This window comes from Chinchilla lanigera, unplaced genomic scaffold (genome assembly GCF_000276665.1).
Source record: "Chinchilla lanigera isolate Chin_1 unplaced genomic scaffold, ChiLan1.0 scaffold00086, whole genome shotgun sequence".
Taxonomy (NCBI): domain Eukaryota; kingdom Metazoa; phylum Chordata; class Mammalia; order Rodentia; family Chinchillidae; genus Chinchilla; species Chinchilla lanigera.
The window spans coordinates 6,187,554-6,207,816 of record NW_004955487.1 but is presented as its reverse complement, the minus strand read 5'-3'; the positions used below and the strand labels follow the sequence as shown (position 1 = coordinate 6,207,816).

General features: G+C 52.9%; 1 protein-coding gene across 3 annotated transcripts in view; it reads right to left on the bottom strand.

Moving 5' to 3' along the window:
* Window positions 1–500: 500 nt before the first annotated feature.
* The window catches only part of Lpin1 (lipin 1), a 68,129-nt gene continuing 48,366 nt past the window's right edge, over window positions 501–20,263 (bottom strand). For all 3 annotated transcript variants that reach the window (XM_005404433.2, XM_005404435.2, XM_005404434.2), the window contains 13 exons: window positions 19,249–19,342; window positions 18,707–18,897; window positions 18,171–18,264; window positions 17,409–17,478; window positions 14,043–14,135; window positions 12,188–12,267; window positions 8,661–8,787; window positions 7,164–7,312; window positions 6,867–6,953; window positions 6,334–6,486; window positions 5,801–5,915; window positions 4,788–4,891; window positions 501–2,820 (listed from right to left, as the gene is read on the bottom strand). In XM_005404433.2, the coding sequence (XP_005404490.1) occupies window positions 2,661–2,820; window positions 4,788–4,891; window positions 5,801–5,915; window positions 6,334–6,486; window positions 6,867–6,953; window positions 7,164–7,312; window positions 8,661–8,787; window positions 12,188–12,267; window positions 14,043–14,135; window positions 17,409–17,478; window positions 18,171–18,264; window positions 18,707–18,897; window positions 19,249–19,342 (1,517 nt within the window). In that variant the 3' untranslated portion in view covers window positions 501–2,660. The remainder of the gene's footprint in view (window positions 2,821–4,787; window positions 4,892–5,800; window positions 5,916–6,333; window positions 6,487–6,866; window positions 6,954–7,163; window positions 7,313–8,660; window positions 8,788–12,187; window positions 12,268–14,042; window positions 14,136–17,408; window positions 17,479–18,170; window positions 18,265–18,706; window positions 18,898–19,248; window positions 19,343–20,263) is intronic.

The following is a 20,263-nucleotide window of genomic DNA, read 5'->3' as shown; positions in this document are numbered from 1 at the left end:
TGTGCCACCATAGCCAGCTACTAATTTTGATTACAGCTAAGAATGAATCTGGTATACACCTCAGAGAAGCCAAAAGCCTCACGGCAGGGCAGCAGATGGAGCAGGTGAGGGAGCCTGAGGTGGTAAACGGAATGGGGCCAGGCCCGGAGGCACTGTGATTAGCACTTACAACACCTAGTCCTAAGTCTCCCCACCAGGCTAGCACAGGCCCCACCCCTCCCACATGCTAAGAGGTCAGCATTTTATACTGATCTCAGCCTAAAGCATCAGAGATACTTTTTCTAAGCAGTAAACAGTTCCGTTCTTGTTTTGTTTTGTTCTGAGACAGGGTCTCCCTATGCAGCCCAGGCTGGTGACCCTTCTGCTTCAGCCCACAAGTACTGGGATGACAGGTGTGCACTACCATGCCCAGCCCCCATGACTGAGTCAACAATAAAATATTATGCTCATTAACCCACCAGAAAAACAACAACTTCACCAGAAATTAAAATTCACAGGTCTGATTTTCAAGGAAGTCTTTCACCCCTCTCATTTATTACACTATTTTCTAGCTTTGTATCCAGCACAACCCAATGAAGGAGTACAGGATTTTCACCACGGTGCCAGCATACACAAACGTAGGTGTCAGTAAATACATTTAAAGTGGCGATCCGAACCTCAAACTCAGAGGGGAACTCTCCTTGGAGATGGAATCCTTTTGCTCGTTTCCCGGTGCATTTTCTTCATCGTGGGGGCCCAGCATCTGAAGACCTCTGGGGTGATGGTTTTGTGGGGGCCACTTTGAAATGTGTGGATACAGTTCATCCAGCCCGTGACCATGGGGAACCCCCGAGGACACAGAGAAAACAACTCCCCTCAGCCCTGGGGCGGCCACACGCAAACCTCATCTGGCGTCTCAGCCCGGTCAGTGCACAATGAGCTCGACAGCGTACCGGTCCGGTGTGGGTGAGGTGGGAGTGGGCGTGACAGGGATGGACACAGGGCTCGGGCACAGAGTGGGCCACGGAGGCTGGAAGGGGGCGAACCGTGCTACAGATTTGCCCGACAGGTAAATGGTGACTCTCAGCCGTGTGATTTGATCCCCAACCGCAGGGCACAAGCGTGTCAGCCACCGCCTGTGCGGGTGAGCGGCCAGCCCAGAGGAACTGGACGAGGCTGGACTCTTCTGAATTGCTGCTGACATCTCCCAAGCGCAATGAGCATGCACACACCCGCGACTCGGCACCAATCCGCTACTCGTGACAGTTGATTTTCGCCTCCTGTGTGTGTCCACAAAGCCATCTGTCCCCCACACGGCCACCAACGCCCACCAGACTGTGCCGCCAGGACTCTGGGTTTTCTTTCACAGAAAGAGTAACGTTTCTCTCAACTGTTTTGTTTGTTCTTTTGCCTCCTGAGAACCTAACAATGTGATTTAAATAGGAAACAGTTTATCAATGGAGTAAAACACACTCTTTAAAAAAATAATACTTCAAAAACAAAAGTGAAATCTTTTAGCAAAATAATTCAGCTTTTCACATTGTACTCTCCGTGAGCCAGCTTAAGAAACAAATAAAGAAACCTTCTGCTACTGGCTTAAAGAATGCCACTCCCCATACTACCTTCTCCCCCGCCCTTGACTTGAGTGCGAAAGGAAAGCTAAGAAAAACAACTTCTCTGTACTTCCAGAAGGGGTGCGTGTGTGAGACACGCAGGTGGAGCGCCTTACTGGTCTAACACACGCATCTTTTAATGTATTTGTGACATTTGTCCCCAAAAGCCTGTGGCTGGAAGGCTTTCAACAGGAACCCAATCAGAGTAAAGCAACAAATAATATCCGCGGAGAATACAGCTCAACTTCTCCAAACGACTGTCTGGAAACCACCCCGTCTCTGTCTCTCTCAAGACTTCCCAAAAAAACTGAGGTCGTCAGGGTTTGGCCACCAGTACTGCTCAAGCTCCTGCTACCTGCAGCGCCTTCAGATCAGCGCTGAGCTGACTTCCAAACGCCCCTTGCTCCTGCTCACTGTGGTTTGGTTTAAGGCGTTGCGAAGTCACTGCGAGCTGGACTGGGCTAGTCCTACCTCCCATGCCCCCAGGTGTATTAAGGCAAAATATTCTGGCCTTGCGTGCAGCAGAGGGCAGGGATAAGCGAATGGCAAGGCTGTCTTTACCCAAGGAAGGGAAGATCGCCTCATCTAAGAGACTAGCAAGCAACTGCGGAGAAGCTTGAAAGCCGGGGCCACAGCTCCGGCCCACGGTGGCCCACGGCAACCCACATGCCACAGAGACCTCACCTACCCGCCATGCCTGCTGTGCCCAGGTGGCAGAGCCTCGCCAGCACAGAAGTGCTGGCCTACACACTCTGGGCATGCCGGGATTCCACAGGGGCACTGTCTCCCCTGGGGACAGCCCCAGGACACCCCTATTGCACATCAAGAACCAATCCCTGGGGCACAGCCTTGCACGAGACCGGCAAATACACTGTCACGTCTATCACTTTGCATTTAAGAGCATCTCCTGGCGCAGGGCGCAGGGCGCAGGTTGCAGGGTGCAGGGCGAGGCGGGGCACAAGTGCTTCCCGGTCTCTAAACCCAGGCTGGCACAGCAGGCTCCCGACACTGGGTCTGTCCCGGGGACACCAGGCTCCCAGGCTGTTGCAAGGGGCTGCCTGGTGCCCGTCACGCTGAGGCGGAGTGGACGCCCTGGTTTTCAAAGGGCGGCGGTGGCTCTCTCCAGAAGGTGAAGTGACTGAAGGTGTCCGAGCAGGGGAAGTCGGAAGAGTGGCTCCGTTTCAGCAGCGGGAAGACGTGGTCCACCACCTCGCAGAGCCGCACGTACCTGCGGGGAAAGGTACAGCGGCCCCGTCACAGACCCGTGCCCGCCCACAGGCCCTGGGCCACCCAGGCCCGCTGAGGAGAGGAAAACAAAATACCAAGAGCTGGGTGCAGCAGCATAGCACAAACAACACAAAGCCACACGGACAGTAACACAAGGCAGCGGACAGTGTGAGCAGTGTTTCTTCCATGACAAATCTTCAGGCTGTCACAGAGAGGCAAGCTCTGGCTGGCACATGAGTCACAAAGCCTCGGCCCAGCCAGCTGTGGTGGCCCACGCCTGTCATTCCAGCACTCAGGGAGGCTGAGGCAGGCAGATCCCAGTTCAAACCCTGCCTGAGCAACTTATTTCAGTGAGACCTTGTCTACAAATTTTAGAAAAGGGGCAACCCATCTGGGACCCCTCCTATCTCTCAGGAGCTATCCTATTCCCCATTTCTTTTCTCCAATAAATCTTCCTACTCTTAAAAAAAAAAAAAAAATTCAGAAAGGGCTTGGGATGTAGCTCAGTGTGAAGGCCCCTGGGCTCGAGATCCCTAGGACTGCGATTAAATAAAAAGAAAAGAAAAAAAAGACAAAAAAAGGAGAAAAGCAGCCAGGGCCCACTCCTGCTGCCCTTGCTGTGTGACCCTGGGCAAGGCTCTTGCCCCCTCAGACCTCAGGCTACTCATCCTAGCACTGGGCAAGCAGCACTCAGGGCTCCTCCAACGCACTGTCTACTCTGACTCCCCAGGAAGACCTAGCACACCAGTACTGCGGCCTGTGCTGCACACAGCAAGCCGTTCTGCGCGGGCCTCTCAGACCTCCGGGGCTGTTCCTACCACCCCCAGGCCCCTGCGTTTCCGGTTCACTGAAGACCCACAGGGGCTTTCGAAGCCTGGACTCCAGAATTAGCAAGATCCGAGGCAGAAAACTGTCTACCAAGTAAGGCTGAGCGGCTTGGAGGGCCTGCAGGGAAAGTCTGCCCGCAGCATGACGGCCCATCTGGGTGCAAACCTAGACCCGTGCCCTTCCTGGGATTAAAGCAAACGGCGCATTCCTGCAGCCGAGCCAGGCTCGGAGGCCTCTGGCCTGCAGGGCAGGGCACGGCCCAGTTCCTGCACAGCTGCAGCTGCATCTGGCACCAGAACCAAGCCTGCCTTGCTTACAGCTCGGATTGGCCCCTGTAGTACACAGAGTCTGCATTTCATCCCAGTACGTTGGAAGGCTGAGGCAGAAATATCCCAAGTTCAAGTCCAATCTGAGCAATTTAGCAAGAACATGTCTTAAAACAAAAAAATGAATGAACACGAATACAGCTCAGGGAGAAGGCCCGGGGTTCAATGGCCAGTACCACAAAACAAAACAAGACCAAACCCAGGATTAGTTTGGTCCAGTGACTCAGACAAACTAAACTCTGACCAAACTACAAGGGAGATTCTTAACAATTACACAGGAGGGGCAAGTGTTCAGTATGTGAAGCAACACAGCGCTCCTCACACTCCCATCTGCCTCCACGTCTAACTTACATTCTAGGCCTCCAGGCCTAACTCAGCAAATCAAACCTAAACATTTTCAGATTCACTCAATTCCTTCTATTGCAAAGTTGAATCTATTTTACATTTTTTTTTTCCTGTTGTGTTTCTTTGAGACAAGGTCTCACTATGTAGTTGACACTGGCCTTGAACTCACTATGTAGCCCAGGCTGGCCTCAAACTCACAGTGACCCTCCTGCCTCCCAAGTGCTGGGTTGACAGGTGTGCAACACGACACCTAGCTGCATTTTTATTTTTGAGAGTTTTCGGACTGGGGTTGAACTTGTGATCCTCCTGCCTCAGCCTCCCAGAGAGGTGAAATTACAGGTGTACACCACTGTGCCTTGGCAGAATGTTATTTTCAAAGGGATTAAGGATGGAACGAGGCAGCGATGGCTGAGAAGCCTACCACTGTCCCTGCCAAGCCCCCTGGGGACAGCAGCCCCAAGCCACTCACGATGAGATGTTGGTCTTGGCATGCTCCTGCACCAGCTCTCCCTTGGGGTTGACGGTGAAGATCCTGTTCAGAGAGACGCCCACTTGCTTGTAGGAGTACACGTCCTGGGGTTGGCAGAGGTGGCAGAATCGACAATGAGAAGAATGCGTTTGCAGACAAAGCACACCCCGCAGTCCATGGCTCGGTGGGGAGAATCAGGTTCTCCCCACGCAGTGGACCCACAGGCCCCGCCTCAGCCAGCTGCCACCTGTGGGGACCGAGCTGAGGAAGAAGCTGCCCCTGCCCCACGCCCCCGCGCTCTCCATGGCCTCCTCTGCCGGGTCCACGTCACGCGAACGGCGGTCACAGTCTCTCCAGGTGGCGCAGTCAGGGTGAGCAGCCACTGCCCAACCCGTCCTCCACAGCAGTGGACCTGCTTGCTGATCGCTCTGAGCCACACCCACTGCATGCGCCTCACTCCCTCCACGCAAGACGACACAGGCGTGCAGCACAGGAAACTGAGCTGTGCGGCTCCCTGCCTGCCCAGGCTGGGCTATGCCGACCCGCCCACCGGGAAGCATCAGACGCAGCACCGCTCACAGTTTGCAAGCTGAGCAAGCAACATGGAACCCAAGCATTCAAGTCGCTCACTCTGGTCAGACCGACAGCCACCCACCCTTCAAAGACCAGAGGCCACACCAGGGTAACTTAATCCCTTTGTTCTAAAATGTGGCCTTTGTTCTTTTCTGTAACACTGCTGGGGATTGAACTCATCAGGGCCTTCACACTGAGCTACATCCCCTGCCCTTTCTAATTTTTTATTTCAAGACAGAGTCTCACAAAGTTACCCAGACTGGGCTTGAACTTGCAACCCGCCTGCCTCAGCCTCCCAGGGTGCTGGGATGGCAGGTGTGCGCCATCACACAAACCCAGTGACCAGGCTGGCCTTGCGAGACAAGAATCGGCAGCCCGGGCAGGGCCTGCAGGCCCTGGCTGTCAGAAAGAGCGGTTTGCTGAGCCCCTTAAGTACTCACAGCTGGGCGGTTCCCAAAAGCGGCGTAAAAGGGTTCCGTGTTTGGGAAAAACAGGTTCTTGATGTCCGTCAAACACTGCACTTTAAACTTTTCTGGCTTCTTCTCAATCACTTCTCTGTTAAAACCAACAAATAAACAGCACATCAGGATGAGACGACACCTTCATCTGCATTAAACCACTTCTAACATCAAAGCTGGAGTCAGTCCACCTGGCCCTGGCGATGAGCAGACATCGGGCCAATCTGCACATCCAGAGGCCTCACATGGAAGACACAGAATTCTACACACCAGGGAACACAAAGTCCCGGGGCCGTGGGCCAGTGCTCATCTGTCACCCAGGACGTGGGAGGCTGAGGCAGAAGGATCTCCAGTGGAGCCCAGCCTGGGCAGCTAATGACTGAGTGAGAGCCATCTCAAGGTAAAAGGTAAAGCAGCTGGGGATGCAGCTCAACGTGGAGACCCTGGGCTCCACCCCAGTGCCGAGACCCCGCAAGCCCCGCAGACAGAGGCCGGAAGGGCTCGGGCGGGCGTACCTGTGCAGAGCGGAGAAGAGGCTGCTGGGGCTGAGCAGGAGCGGCCCCTGCGGCAGCACAGTGCCGCGCTCGTTGACCCAGTGCAGGTAGCCCCGCGTCATGTCGGCCATGCCGATGGCCCGCGCCGAGCAGTACAGGAACTTGTACCCATTCCTGCAGGAGACCAGGCCACTCTTAACAGCGTCCAAGGCACAATTTCCGTATTTCTTTTCTTCTTTTGGATTTTTGAGACAGGGTCTCACTATGGGGACCCGGCTGACCTGGAACTCACAGCAATCCGCCCGCCTCAGCCTCCCGAGTACTGGGGTGACAGGCACGCGCCATCACACCCAGCAAAAAGACGATTTTGGGGTGGAGGCGATGCTGGGGGCTGGTGCCAGGCCCTCTTCACTGAGCCACACCCCAGCCCTTTATTTATTTACTTATTTGGAGGCAGGGTCTGTCCACGTCGCTAGGGATTAGCTAAGGCGGCGTCACAGTGCGGGCGGCAGGCGGGCCCAGTGCGAGCGCAAGGCAGCCCCTCCCGCACTCACTGGCTCACTTTGTGGTAGAGTTTAGCGATGCCCTGGTGAGTCCAGTCCTTCCCAAGCGTGGGCAGGATGTGGCCGAGGGTGTCCGATCTGAACAAAGACGGGAAAAGTAAATGTTACCTAACCCTGCACGGCATAAAACCAAAGCCCGTTCAGAGTCAACTCGCCATTCGTACCACGTAAGAAACACAAGGAGCCGGGGTGGTGGTGCCCGCCCGTCATCCCGGCACTCTTGGAGGCTGAGGCAGAGGGATCCCAAGTTTGAGCGCAGCCTGGGAGACTAAGAGAGACTCCGTGTACCTCGTGATGGTCCCGTCAATATCGGAAATGATGACCTTGTCGTCCCAGTCCCACAGGTAGATGGTGCCCTCGCAGCGGCAGGTGCCCTGGTACTGTGTGGTCACGCTGAAGACCACGTCGTTGGGGCCGTTCTTCAACTTTAAACTTTTCTGAAAAACACCAACGATGATGCACCCGCTAGAGAGGAAGCACACAGGGAGGGACGTTTGGCCTCTCCACCGGGGAAAGGAAGTTTAAGCATTAAAAATCACCCTGCCCAGGCCAGGTACGGGGTGCACGTCTGTCATCCCAGCACTGAGGGAGGCTGAGGCGGAAGACCACCAAGTTCAAGCCCATCCTGAGAAACTTGGCAACTCGGCAAGACTCTGTCTCAAAATTTTAAAAAAAGGCTGCAGATGCAGCTCAGTGCAAAGACCCCGGGTTCAAAGCCCAGTATCAAAAAAAAACTCCCTGCGGGTCCTCTGTTTCCCATTTCTTGTTCCAGCAGAAAAAAAAAAATCACAGATTTAGAATAGGACATGACACTCCGTGCCACGCTGTGAAGAGGTTTGGTATGGGACACAGATTTAACCCCAGTGTGAAAATACATTTTCTTAAATAACCATGTATCGGTTGGGTTGGGTCGGGTTAAGTTTTTTGAGGCAGGGTCCCACCACGTAGTCCAGCCTGGCCTTGAACTCACAGCAATCCTCCTGCCTCCGTCTCCCAAGTGCCAGGATTGCAGCTGTACACCACTGCCTCACACCCATAAGGCGTTCAGAAAGCGGGGCCCCCTGGGACGGCAGATGCTCCTCGCTGGGACCCAGGTGTGCACCGCCTGCTGCTCCAACCCCAGGAGGCGCCAGGTGTGGCCGGGGCCCAGCGTCTCAGGGCCTGGAGGGCCGTGCACACGGGACTGATGCTGAGCATCCCGGGCTATGTGTTCTGTCTTCCACTAACTCCACTGTGACCAAGCCTGCACCCCACCTGCTCCTGGGGTAAACGAGAAAGATCTTGGAGCAGGTGGAGGTATGTGCTCACGACTGGGTGGGGTCTGACACCGGATGCAGGTGGAGGAGGGGCCTAATTAGAAGTGCAGACGCACAGGCACACGCATGTCCATGCACACACACATGCGTGACTCCACAGTCAGCAACGCCCCTGCTGAGGGCGCCTCGGTCCCTGCACAGCTGCTCTGTTCACACCAATTTAAGAAATGTGAGCTAACAGATCTCCCCGCTCCTCCTTCCTCTCTCGTGGCAGCGCACACCCCAAATTCCAAGCACTCGGGGGGCTGAGAGCTTGAGACCAGCCTGGGCTACACAGTGCGTTCAAGGCTAGCCGCGACTACATAGTGAGACCCAGTCTCAAGAAACAAACAAAAAAAGAGGGGTGCACGGCCACCAAGGAGCAAGGTGCTCAGGGCCTGAAGGCACTAGGCGGAGAGGGGTTAGCGGAGCAAGCGGACCCCACCGGCCTCCCGCACCCCCAGGGTCGCGCAGCTCGGCTGGGGCTCACCAGCTGCTCCGACGTGAGCCGCAGCGTCTTCTTGTAGCTGACGCTGGTCAGGAGCGGCAGGTGGCCGGCGGGGGTCGGCTTGGCGGCCGCGTGCTCCTCGTCACTGGAAGACGACTCGTGCTTTATCCTGGAACACACGGGATACCGTCATCGCCCACGAGGAAAGGCGAGGGGTCCCCTGCCCTGCGTCCACAACTCAGCCGTGCCGTCCCCGGGCGCTGGCACCCCAGGACACGGAGCTTACATGGGAACCCCAGGCACCCAGGCATACGTCACCCGGAACCCACACAGGGCTGCCGCTTCTCTTTCGTGTGTCTCTTCACCATCATCTCGCTTCATTTTTCGTTTTTTTACGGTCCTGGAGACTGAACCCAGGGCCTTCACCCTGAGCTCCATCCCACCCCACCCCTTTTTTTAGCCAGGGTCTGGCTAAGTCACTAAGTTGCCCAAGATGGGCTTGAGCTTGCAATCCTCCTGCCTCAGCCTCCCAGAGCACTGGGATGACATACATGCACCACCATGCATGGTTGTTTTCCTTAAGACACAGAGGAGGAGCAACCCACTTTCCAGGCCCCATTCTGTCCCTCTCGGAAGAGGTTTACTTTCTCTCAATAAATTCTTCCTACTCCTAAAAAAAAGCACAGAGGAACACACTGCCCACCAAAACTTTCAGGATGCAGGCAGGGGCAGCTCAGAAAGCAAGGCGACTGGGAGACCGAGGTCCAGGAGAGGCCTCCTAACCAGAGGACTCTTCACTGGCCTCGCGTCCCACTGGGAAAATGACATGTTTGACCCAAGTCCCTTGGTTCCAAGCCCCGGGGATCCTACCCACAATGCTGGTTCTTCAGAACCAGTAGCACAGAGGTTTCCAACCAGGACGGCTGGATCTCGGGGCAGAACTGCGCTCAGGCAGGAGGAGGAGGCTGCTGGCTCCACATGGGCTCAGAAAATGTCTCTGTCCCAGAGGACAGGTCGGAGAGGAAGGGGAGCCGCGTGCGAACCAGGGTTCTTAGGACCAGATCAACGCGCCTTTGTGCTGGGGGGAATCAAGTGATTTCCAGCTGCTGCTGTAATGAACTGGACAAAAGCACACAGAATCCACGGAGCAAGGCTTGAGCGAGGGGAAACAGAAAACGCAGATACAAAGCCTAAAAAGTAAAGAAAGCAACATCGTAGTCACTGGCAGCACCTTCACAGCGTCCCTGGCAGTGGCTCACTGGACGTGGCTTCTGCTTGCCAGCCTCTGCAAGCAGCAACAAACCTAAACAAAAGGCTCCCCGCCACCCCAGCACTCGGGAGGCTGAGGCAGGAGGATGGCCACAAGTTCAAGGCCAGCCCAGGCTACACAGTGACGCCGAGGCCAGCCTGGACTACACAGTGAGACCCTGTCTCAAGGCTACCAAACCAAACCAAACCAAACCAAACCAAACCAAACCAAACCAAACCAAACCACACAGAAACCAAAAAGCTCCTGTCCTTTGGAAATCTGTATTTCGACATGTAGCTGTAAACAGCATCGAACTTAGCACTCGCCGTGGTGCGCGTTTTCCAAATGGGGTTGTGATTACTTCTCTGATGACGAGCCCTTGGCTCAATTATAGGGCTCCAGGGACCCGGCCGTCAATCACGTCTGTCAATTAGGAAAACACTGCAACACCTCCTCTGTTTTCTGCCCTTTTTTTTAGGCTACCTGCATGCCGCTAATGAAGGGAGTAAAGGCCAGAGATGCCCGCACAGATTAAAAGATTTTTAATTTCTCGGGGACGCCTGGAAGAACATTTTTCCAAGCCTCAGCTCTGTGGCGCCAGCGTGAATTCTGCCTCTGCCACATCTGCAACGTGACAGACCTGGGAGTGACGAACGGCTCAACCACTTCTAAAGGACGGGAAACATCGCTCTGTCAACAGCGAATGTGACCGCGTCAGAACTACTTGGGCTGGTGATCACTGGTGACCGGCGGGTGTCCAGGGTCCCAGGTCCGGGTACCCTTAGCCTGCCCCACGCCCCTGGGGTCATCTGTGCCACAGCCAGAAAGGGCGCAGACAGCAGAGGCAAAGCTCAAGATGACGGCCTCATCCCTCTGTTTGGCTGACCCTCAACACGTGGCCATCACAACCCGCCTGGAACCTGTTCAGGGCCAGCAACACGGGGCGCGTGGTGTCCTAAAACCACCGGCCGAGACTGTGCTGTTTAGGAGGAGCCAGGTCCTGCGGGGAACCACAGAGAAACCCTCCCGCCACCCACACAGGGGATTCTAGGAATCAAACAGAGGTAGGGACAGAAATCACAGCACCAAGAACCAAGCCGGCAAACCAACCGAGGGATGGGAAAATCTCACCAGTGCAGAGGTGAGCTCACCGGCCTCACCTCCACTCCAGTGAGCCAAGCTGGTCAAGCTATGGGTCATGCCTTCAATTCATCTGTCAGGATTCTTTTTTATTAATGTTTTACAGTACCAGGGACTGAACCCAGGGCCTTCACACTGAGCTACACCCCCAGTCCTTGCTATTTTTTATTTTGAGACAGGGTCTCACTAAGGCACTAAGGAACCCAAGCTGGGCTCAGACTTGCCATCCTCCTGCCTCAGCCTCCTGGGTGCTGGGATGACAGGCGTGCCCCGTGCAATCCTGGTCTCTTTAGGTGAGGGTGCCGTAATGGGGAGGGATGCTTACAAAACGTCACTGTGCAGACATTCACAGTCACACAGTCTATCCCTGGGCAGCTTATGAGGCACTCTCAAATCCCAGATCATCAATAGTGATCACTATCATCAGAACCCACCTCCTATGCCAGGTTAATATCCATGCCATTACAGGAGTAAAGTCCTAGTGAGTACTGAAATTCCACAGAACGGTGATTTCTTTGGCAGGGAACTGACTTTCACGCCACTGCTAACATCATCATCATCATCATCATCATCACCATCACACCCCCTTGGGGACATTGCCTGCCAGTGCCACCCAAAAGGTTCTAGGTACCAGCATGGTTCTTATCCAGGTGCCCCCAAGGGCATGTGTTCACAGGCGGGGCTTCTGGAAGCTGACTGGATGATAGGGGCTTAGCACTCTCTTGGCATTACGAGGCAGGCCCTGATTGGTAGAGGTGGTCCTAAGGGCGTGGCCTGGAAGGGTTTAGCTCCTCCCCAGCTCCTCCCTTCTCTCTCCATTTCCTGTGCCCCATCTGTGGGCAGCTCTCCTCCGCCAGGCCCCTGTGCCATGTGCCTTGTCTTGGAGCAGCCAGCCATGGGCTGAAACCTCTGCAAACTGTGAGCCCGCGTGAACCCTCCCTCCTCTACTTTGCAGGTGTTGTCAATAGTTCCAGCAATGAGAGGGGAGACTGAGACACAGGGCACCTCATTTCACTCCCATTTCCCCTGCAAGTGCGATGGATGGAAAAACAACATAAAGCAATGGTGCCAGGTCGCTGATCGAATCCCAGAGCCCAGGCCCAGGGCAGGGCCATCCAGCTGACCCAGATGTGACCATGAGTGGGGGAAGGGGTGGCAACACCGCAAAGGACCCCCGTACCTGGTGGCCATGCCCAGCTGTGGCGGCTGCTCCCCGGTACTGTGGCCTTTCCCGGCCAGGCACTGCTCCGGCTTGCTCTCCTGCAGAACGGGGAGAGAGCGCGATGGAAGTATAAAGACAGGGCTGCACAAAAGCTCCTAGGCCGGGCGTGGCCGGGAGCGCCTGCAATCCCAGCGCTTGGGAGGCTGAGGCAGGAGCATCACAGTGAGGCTGAGGTCAGCCTGGGCTACATAGTGAGTTCAAGGCCAGCCTCAACTACACAGCAAGACCCTGTCTTAAAAATCAAACCCCCAAATCCCCTAGCTCCCAGGGCAGGTCCCTAACCCCAGAGCACACACCCCAGGGCTGGCCCAGGCTGCTCTGGTCTGTGTATTTGGCACGTCCTGGTTACAGGATCACACTGGGAAAGACTTCTGACAGAAACGCAACTGCTTCCGTGACTGTGGCACCAAACCAAAGCCCGCCGTCACCAAGGCGCCATAAGTGCCAGAAGGGCTGCTTGCACCCCGGGCCTGCTTCCTGGAACTGCGCCGAGGCGCCCCACGACATTACCGTCCCAGGCTTCTCCTGGGGGAAACGGAGGCATTTTTCTCTCTTGCAATACTCCGCATCTTAATGGAAATGCCCCGGATGTGCCCAGGAGAGGGCCCAGGACTTCTGATTTTTGAGTCAGCGTCTAATGACTTCTACTGTAGCACTTTAATAAAGGAAACAGTAGATCAGACACACGTGTTTAAGTATCACATGGTTTAGCTGGTGCGAGAAACTGAAAGGGTAAATAAGGACCAAAACTTGTAGTAGATACTGGGAAATGGGAAGAACATGTTTGTTCAACTGGGAAGGAGAACATGCGGGGCAGGGAGGAAGACGGGAAAGAATAGAAGGAGAAAATGGAAACAAAGCTTTTGTAAATAAGGGGAGAGGGGTTGAAGGGAGGGGAGGGGAATGGGGAGAAAAGAATCAAGAGGTATCATGTACACAGGCAAATTCCCTATGACAAATGTGATCATTACGTGTATCTAAAATGTACCAATAAAATTATTTTTTGAAAAACAGCCAGACCAGGTGGTGCACAGCTGACATCAGCACTCTGGGAGGCTGAGGCAGGAGGATCACAAATTGATCACAAATTGCCCACAGCCTGGGCAACTCCGCAACACCCTGTCTCAAAATAAAAAATAAAAATGTGCTGGGGACCCAAATCATTGCAAAGGTCCCAGGTTCAGCCCCAGCAGTGCAAAGGAAGAGTTTGATATGCTTGAAACTCCCAGGTGAGACATCACCTTAGCCAGCTGTTTGGTAAACGGACAGTGGGCTATCTGGTTTGGGTATAAAACCAGAGCTGTCCCGTGGGCAGGGACGGGCTACCAGGCAGCAGCAAGGCTCAAGGCAGAATGAAAGGTCCCAGGACGTGGAAGCCACAGCGAGGGATGCAGCCAGCCCCGGAAGGCAAGCAAGGAAAGCAGCCGGGACCTGGGTCCAGGCTGGGCAAGACAGTCAGGCCCTGCAGACCGGGCCTCGTGGGACTCGGCCGCTGCGGTACTCGGCCATACTACTACACGTGTGTGCCGTGGTCCTTGCAGCCAGCAGGAAGAGATCTATTTTTTTAATATTAAATGATCCTTGTTGAAGCTTTTTCCTTCTACAGATGACGAAATTTTCCAGGGACCCCCGTGTCCACATGAACTGGAAGCAGAGCCGGGCAAGAAGCCAGCTCTGCTCCCAGTCCGTCCCGGGGCAGCTCCCGGGTTAGCAGTCAGGGCTCCGGCTTGGGCTCGTTTCTCCGCTCAACAAACTTCACAGCGCCAAGCCCATCCCTGCTGCAGATAAACACGGCTCAGTTTTCCACGCTCACCTCTTTGATCGTGGTGTTCCTTCCCCGCCACGAAAACCACCATCTTCCTCCCTTTTTAGGCATCTTATCCCTCATGATAGATTCCACAGTGGCCTGTTTCAAACGGATGGGAACATAAATAATGGAACCAAAAGAAGATTAACTCAGCACATTCGAACCGAAAAAAACACATAGGCAAACCAAACAAAGATTAAAAAAAAAAGAAGAAGAAAAAGAAATCAGAGAAAACACAACATACTATTTGTGGATTGAAAATTTTAGAGAAACAAAATCTAATGGCATCCAAAATTACAGTAAGGTAACTTAAGCATGAAGACTTGAGAAAATGTGAAAAGAATAAATGAACCACAAACAAAATACAACAGGACAACAACAAGAAAGAAAGTATTAAAACATCATTAGTGAGTAGTAAGACCAGGAGTTTTCACAGTAAAGTGGCTAACTGATTACGATACTATTATCCTCAATATGAAGAGTATAAAATAAAGCATGAAGTCATTAACATGGTACAGGGTAAAACAGTTCTAAACAAAACCTAAGCTCACAAGCTGTTTACTAAATGTAAGTCCCCAAAGTTTGACAAGCTGAACTTTAACAGATGCATTTGATTTGAACTCTCAAGTACTAAAAGGAAAATTCATATTGATAGCTTGAAGTAATTAAGGTTTGATGGCACAGGTTATATACAATTTAATGATTTTCTAAGTATTTACAAAGAACAGTAGCTACCCTTGGCTACAACCAGGACCAAGGTAACATTATTTCATCTCCCTGACTCAGTTTACAGAGCTTCAAATACCTGGTACCTCAGCTGGTAGTGACAAAAAGATTCAGTTCTTTCACCCTAACAGAAAGTAGCAAAGAAGCAGATAAATCACATATTTGGTCTGAAGTATGCTTCTTTCTATCACTTGAAAGATAGGTTATGGGCAACACAGAAAACCTGTGTACACTAAAATGTATTTCGGGCACACACTGCTCTATGCATAAACATACAGATAACCCTGTCCTCCCTAAGTTCACCCACAAACATAGCAAACCCCCAATGTAAAAAAAGAAGAAGTAGCCAGGGGATTGTATGTTCAGACCCAGCCACAGATTCTGAAGTATACTTTCAAGAGCAAACAAAACTAGTCAAGACAACTCTCAGAAGTAATGGATGCAGACACAAGCAAGCCCTACAGGTTATTAAAAGATATTTCAAAGCTACTGTAATTTACAAATGCGCTGTTGGTCTGTGAGTAAATATCACCAGAATATAAAACCTAAAATTTAGACTGACAAATAACAAATCTACAACTTAGATTTAAAAATAAATCATAGAAAACTTCAAGAGATGATAGAAGTGGAACTGACAATCTGTGGAGAAGGTAGTTAACAGATAACCTTGGGGTCATCACAAGTGATGTCAGATCCTCCCAGCTGCCCACAGCCCACATTTCCTCTGAGCAACAGATCCCAAACTGTATTTGAGAACCAAGCCAGCGTGGCGGCACACACCTATAATCCTGGCATTCAGGAGGCTGAGGCAGAAGGATCGTTGTGAGTTCGAGACCAGCCTGGGCTACAAAGTGAGCTCAAGGCTGGCCTGAACTACATAAGGAGACCCTGTCTCAAAAAAAGAGAGAACCAGTCTGCCACATGATCAGGGGCAGCCTCAGCTTCAGCATATGAACCCGAATTCATCTACACCACCCCTGGTCCATCCGCCACTACACCAACAACCAGCTTGCAGGTGATCGAGTTTTAGCCCATGGATCGGGGGCCTCTGCCCCCAACCTTCTCAGTGGGCAGAACAAGGGAACCATGTCCCCAACGGCCACCCTACGACCATCATGGAACAGCCAAGAAAATCAGAAAATGAAGCCCGAAACTACCAATCACGCAGACGCTTCCCCACGTGGGTAATAACCCTTATTACTTAAGCTGCTCTCAGTCACTGTGTCTTCTGCAATGCAAACTACCCTGAGCTAACAACCAGCTGGGAGAAAAATTGGTTTCGTCCTTTAAGTCTCCCTTCCTTAGCCTCAAAATAAAATACATATGGATCGAAGATATAAAATAGAAAAGCCAGGGCCCTTTCTCCCACTGGTTTTGGAAATGGGGAAGCAAGATCATTAAGTGCGATACCAAACCCAGCATCCAAAACAGTAAGACTGACATTAAATTCTACAGTGAAAGAAATTTCTGTATTGGAGAAACACCCTAAATAAACAGATTCAAAGAGCTACAGGCTGAATTTGTTTGGCGTGCATTTTACAAGGATCGATTTCGCCAGCTTGCGAAGCACACGTGACTCTTTCTGTAAACTAAATTCTTTAACTCTACCGCACGTTTCTTTTTCCTTATTCATTTTTAAAATCTGAGAAATGCAACATGAAAATATATCCCTGGCCGTGCGTACTCTGAGGAGCCCGGCAAGCACAAGACCACAACTGCTCCGTACAACGTGCCTCAGGCCTGTCTGCCACTACAAAGCGCCACCAGAGGCAAGGTCACAGCCCCAGCGCCGCAGGGAGGACCAAGCGCAGACCCGGCAAAGTCAGATGAGGAGCTCTAGGACAAGGCCCGACCGACACTCACAGCAGCCTCAGCGGTTCCACGCGCCTGCTATGTGTGCAAAGGACACAGCAGGTCTAAGACGGGTCCACCGCAGGTAAAGACGAAAGACACAAAAGCTGAGCGTCCAGTCTAAGTGAGTGAACTGGGGGAGCCCTGGGCCCTGACCCCAACTCCCCTGCCACACACCTGCGCTCACGGCCACACCGCGTGCCGCTGCCTGCCCTGCGCTGGTGCCCGCTTCCTGGATGAGCAGTCCCTGGTGCTGGCCAGCTGCCCACGGTGTCTGGATCTCTGTCGCCTCACACTCCAGCAGTCTACTCCAACCCTTTGGCAGCCACGTTCTTCTCCCGGGGCTCCTTCAGCTCTAAGATCCCCCTACCCACAACCCTGGCATGGCAGGTGCTGGGACCCACAGTCTCAGTGCCAGGAAGGAGAGGCTGACTTAGAAGGCACAGACAGGATGTTTGAGATGCAAGGGAAAAGCCAAGCACGGTGATGCACACTTGTAATCCCAGCACTCTGCGAGGCTGAGGCAGGAGGATCACAAGTTGGAGCCCAGCTTGGGCAACTTAGTGACTCAGCAAGACACAGACTCAAAATAAAGTAAAAAGGGCTGGGGACAGAGTCAGTGTAAAGGCCCTGGGTTCAATCCCCAGAAGCACAAAAGGAAAAACCAAAGAGAGATTGGAAATTCCTGACGTATACTCATGAACACCAGGAGCGCACAATGAAATTAACTCTGTGGTTCCTAAAAGTTAAATCCAAGCACCCAGCAGTCACCTTCAGGGCCGAGTCAAAGCTCACCTTGGGCAGAGGTTTCTGGAAGGCCTGCATGGCTAGGAGCAGAGGGGCCGCAGTCGTCCAGTTGTAATACCTGACAAAACAGATGGCGGTCACTTAGGGAAAAGGCTCAAGGGCATGTGAAGCTGTGAGTCTCCATAAGCTCCTTACAGAGCTGCTGCTGCTCCCTGCCACTCCCTGCAGCTTCCCCTGGGCAGGGGCTCCCAGCCTCTACCTAACCCGGCAGCAGCAGAGGCAGAGGAGGGCCAGGACAGGGTCTTTAGGTGCGCGGTCCTGCTGCCTCGATGCCCTGCATGGATTCTCATGGTCACTGTGACTTTGGGGAAGAGCCAGAAACCACGCAGTGTCAGATCCAGGGACTAAAGTGGATGAGGACACAGTGTCATGGTTGTACACGCTGCCTTTCTGCGGCAGGATGTTGGCAGTAGCAGTCACTGCATTTTTGATCACACCTCAGAAAGACCCTCAGGAAAGAGGACTCCAGAACTGCTGCAGAAAGCAGCAAGGACAAGGGGATGAGTGTGTTCAAAGCCAGGGGGGGATTGTGAGGGATTCATGACAATGCACTTTTTTGCTGTAACGCATTTTTTAAAATTCAAACCTTTGCTGTATTTTTTTTTCATACCTCAATGAATTTTGCCAATTTCAGTGAAAAGACAGTAAGGAAGTTTAACAAAGACTTTGTCCTCTACATTTCTAAGGTTCAAAGTCCAGGTCTCTCGCCTTGAAACAATAAAACCAAAACAGCCTCGCGGCAGTGCTTACTTATTCCCGATCTTCACCACAAGGTTAGGGTCATCGATGATACCAGGGTTGTCCACAAACTGTTGGTACGACACGGCTTGCTCTAGAAATGCATCTGTGAGGCAGTGGGGTGGATAGAGGCGGATGGAGAGGAAGTTTGGTTTAAAAAGCAGGCTATTTGTCACTTTCTCATTCACAAGTATTTTCTGAGAGCTTATTCCGTTATGCAAATGACCCTATAAGAAACATCTGTGAAGGGGAGTTTGCTCTGTTCTGGGGTCAGTGTCATGGGGGAGGTCACACATGACACCCCAGCACTTTGGTAGGCCGAGGCAGAAGGATTGCTAGAAGTTCGAGGACAGGCTGAACTACAGTGAGACCCTGTCTCAAAATACAAAACACTAAGCAAAGAACTCTGAGGTCGGCTAACTGCCAGCTGCGAACACGCGGGCGGGAGCTCCCCACATCCAGAGAAAGCTGTGTAATCGCAGCGTCTGCTCGCCGGCTTCCCACCAGCGGCCACTGGGGGGCGGTGTGGTGTCGCGCGCAGCCCCTACCGGTGGTAACCTCGCGGTGGTCACTGAGGCCGCCGCACAGGGAGATGGCAATGGACGGCAGGTCCCGCAGGCCGTCCGACGTGCTCTCCACGCCGCTGTCCGCGCCCGAGCTGCCCACCGACTGCGGGGACTGGTTGGCCGAGCGGGGCCCGAGGTCGCTGGTGTGCTTGGGGAGCCCGCAAGGGTCTCCGCTGCGGGAGGAGACGCTGTGAGGGCTCTGCTCTTCCTCCCGGCCCCGGGAGCCTAGAAACGGGCTGTGATGGCGCCTGCCTGTCATCCCAGTGAACTAGCAGGCTGAGGCAGGAGGATTCCAAGTCTGAACCCGCCTGGGCAACTTACCAAGACCCTGTCTCAAAAAATAAACAATAGACAGGGGCTAGGCTCAAACTTGGGGTCCTCCTGCCTGCCTCCCAGCATGCTGGCATGGCAGTGTGCACTACCACACCCGGCCCCACTTTCTAATAAAACACCAGGGAAAACCAGACTCACGCAGGCTAATGCTTGGCTTATAGAAAATGCTGGGAGGAAGAAGGAAATTTTACTTTTTGGGGAAGTACAGGGCTGCCACTTCAGGGTCCATGTCTGTGAGTTCGTCCAGGTAGACGCCATCGGCGCCGAGATGTCTGCTCCGCTTATCTGAAAGTGCAAAGGGATCCAGTCAGCAGCACTCTCCCAGCAGGAAGTGGTGGTGCATGCCTGTAATCACAGTGCTCAGGAGGCTGAGGCAGGAGGACCACCAACTTCTAAGTTCGAGTCCAGCCTGGTAATTTAGCAACTTAGTGAGACCCTGTTTCAAGATAAAAATGGGCTGGGGACGTAGCTCAGTGGGAAGGCTCTAAGTTCAATCCTCAGTACTGGAAAAATAAAAACTGCACAAAAAGCAGGTTCACCAAGATCAAGCTTGACCTCATCCCTACAGACAGGAAACCAGGGATGCGTTGGGATTCAGGATTTGCAGATGAGGGAGCCCTGGCCGGTAACATCTGTGCAAGAGTTCCAGAACCCCAGGAGCCCTGGAGTCTGAAACACTTCTAGTCCCCGGCACATGGCATAAAGGACCCTCAACCCGGGCACTCAGTGTGACCAGTAACCTTGACCTTCAAATGGGTTAAGAAACACCCAGCAGATTAGAAAAACTCATTTTCTTCTCAGATGAAGAAATACAAATGGCAAATAAATACATGAAAAAATGTTCAGCATCATTGGTCATTTGAGAAATGCAAATTAAAACACTGAGATTCCATCTCACCCCAGAAAGAATGGCTATCATCAAGAAATCAACCAATAACAAATGCTGGCGAGGCTGTGGGGAGAAAGGAACACTTCTTCATTGTTGGTGGGAGCGTAGACTGGTGCAACCACTGTGGAAACCAGTGTGGAGATTCCTCACAAAACTAGGATTAGAGGTCCCACTTAACCCATGACATGGAGAAAAGGCCGAACACAGGCCAAAAGACACACTGAGCCACCAGAGGAGAAAAAGTGGTCAGCTATTCCCCTTCTGGGTATTTTTCCAGAAAAACTGAAAACATCACACCAGAGTGATATATGTGCACC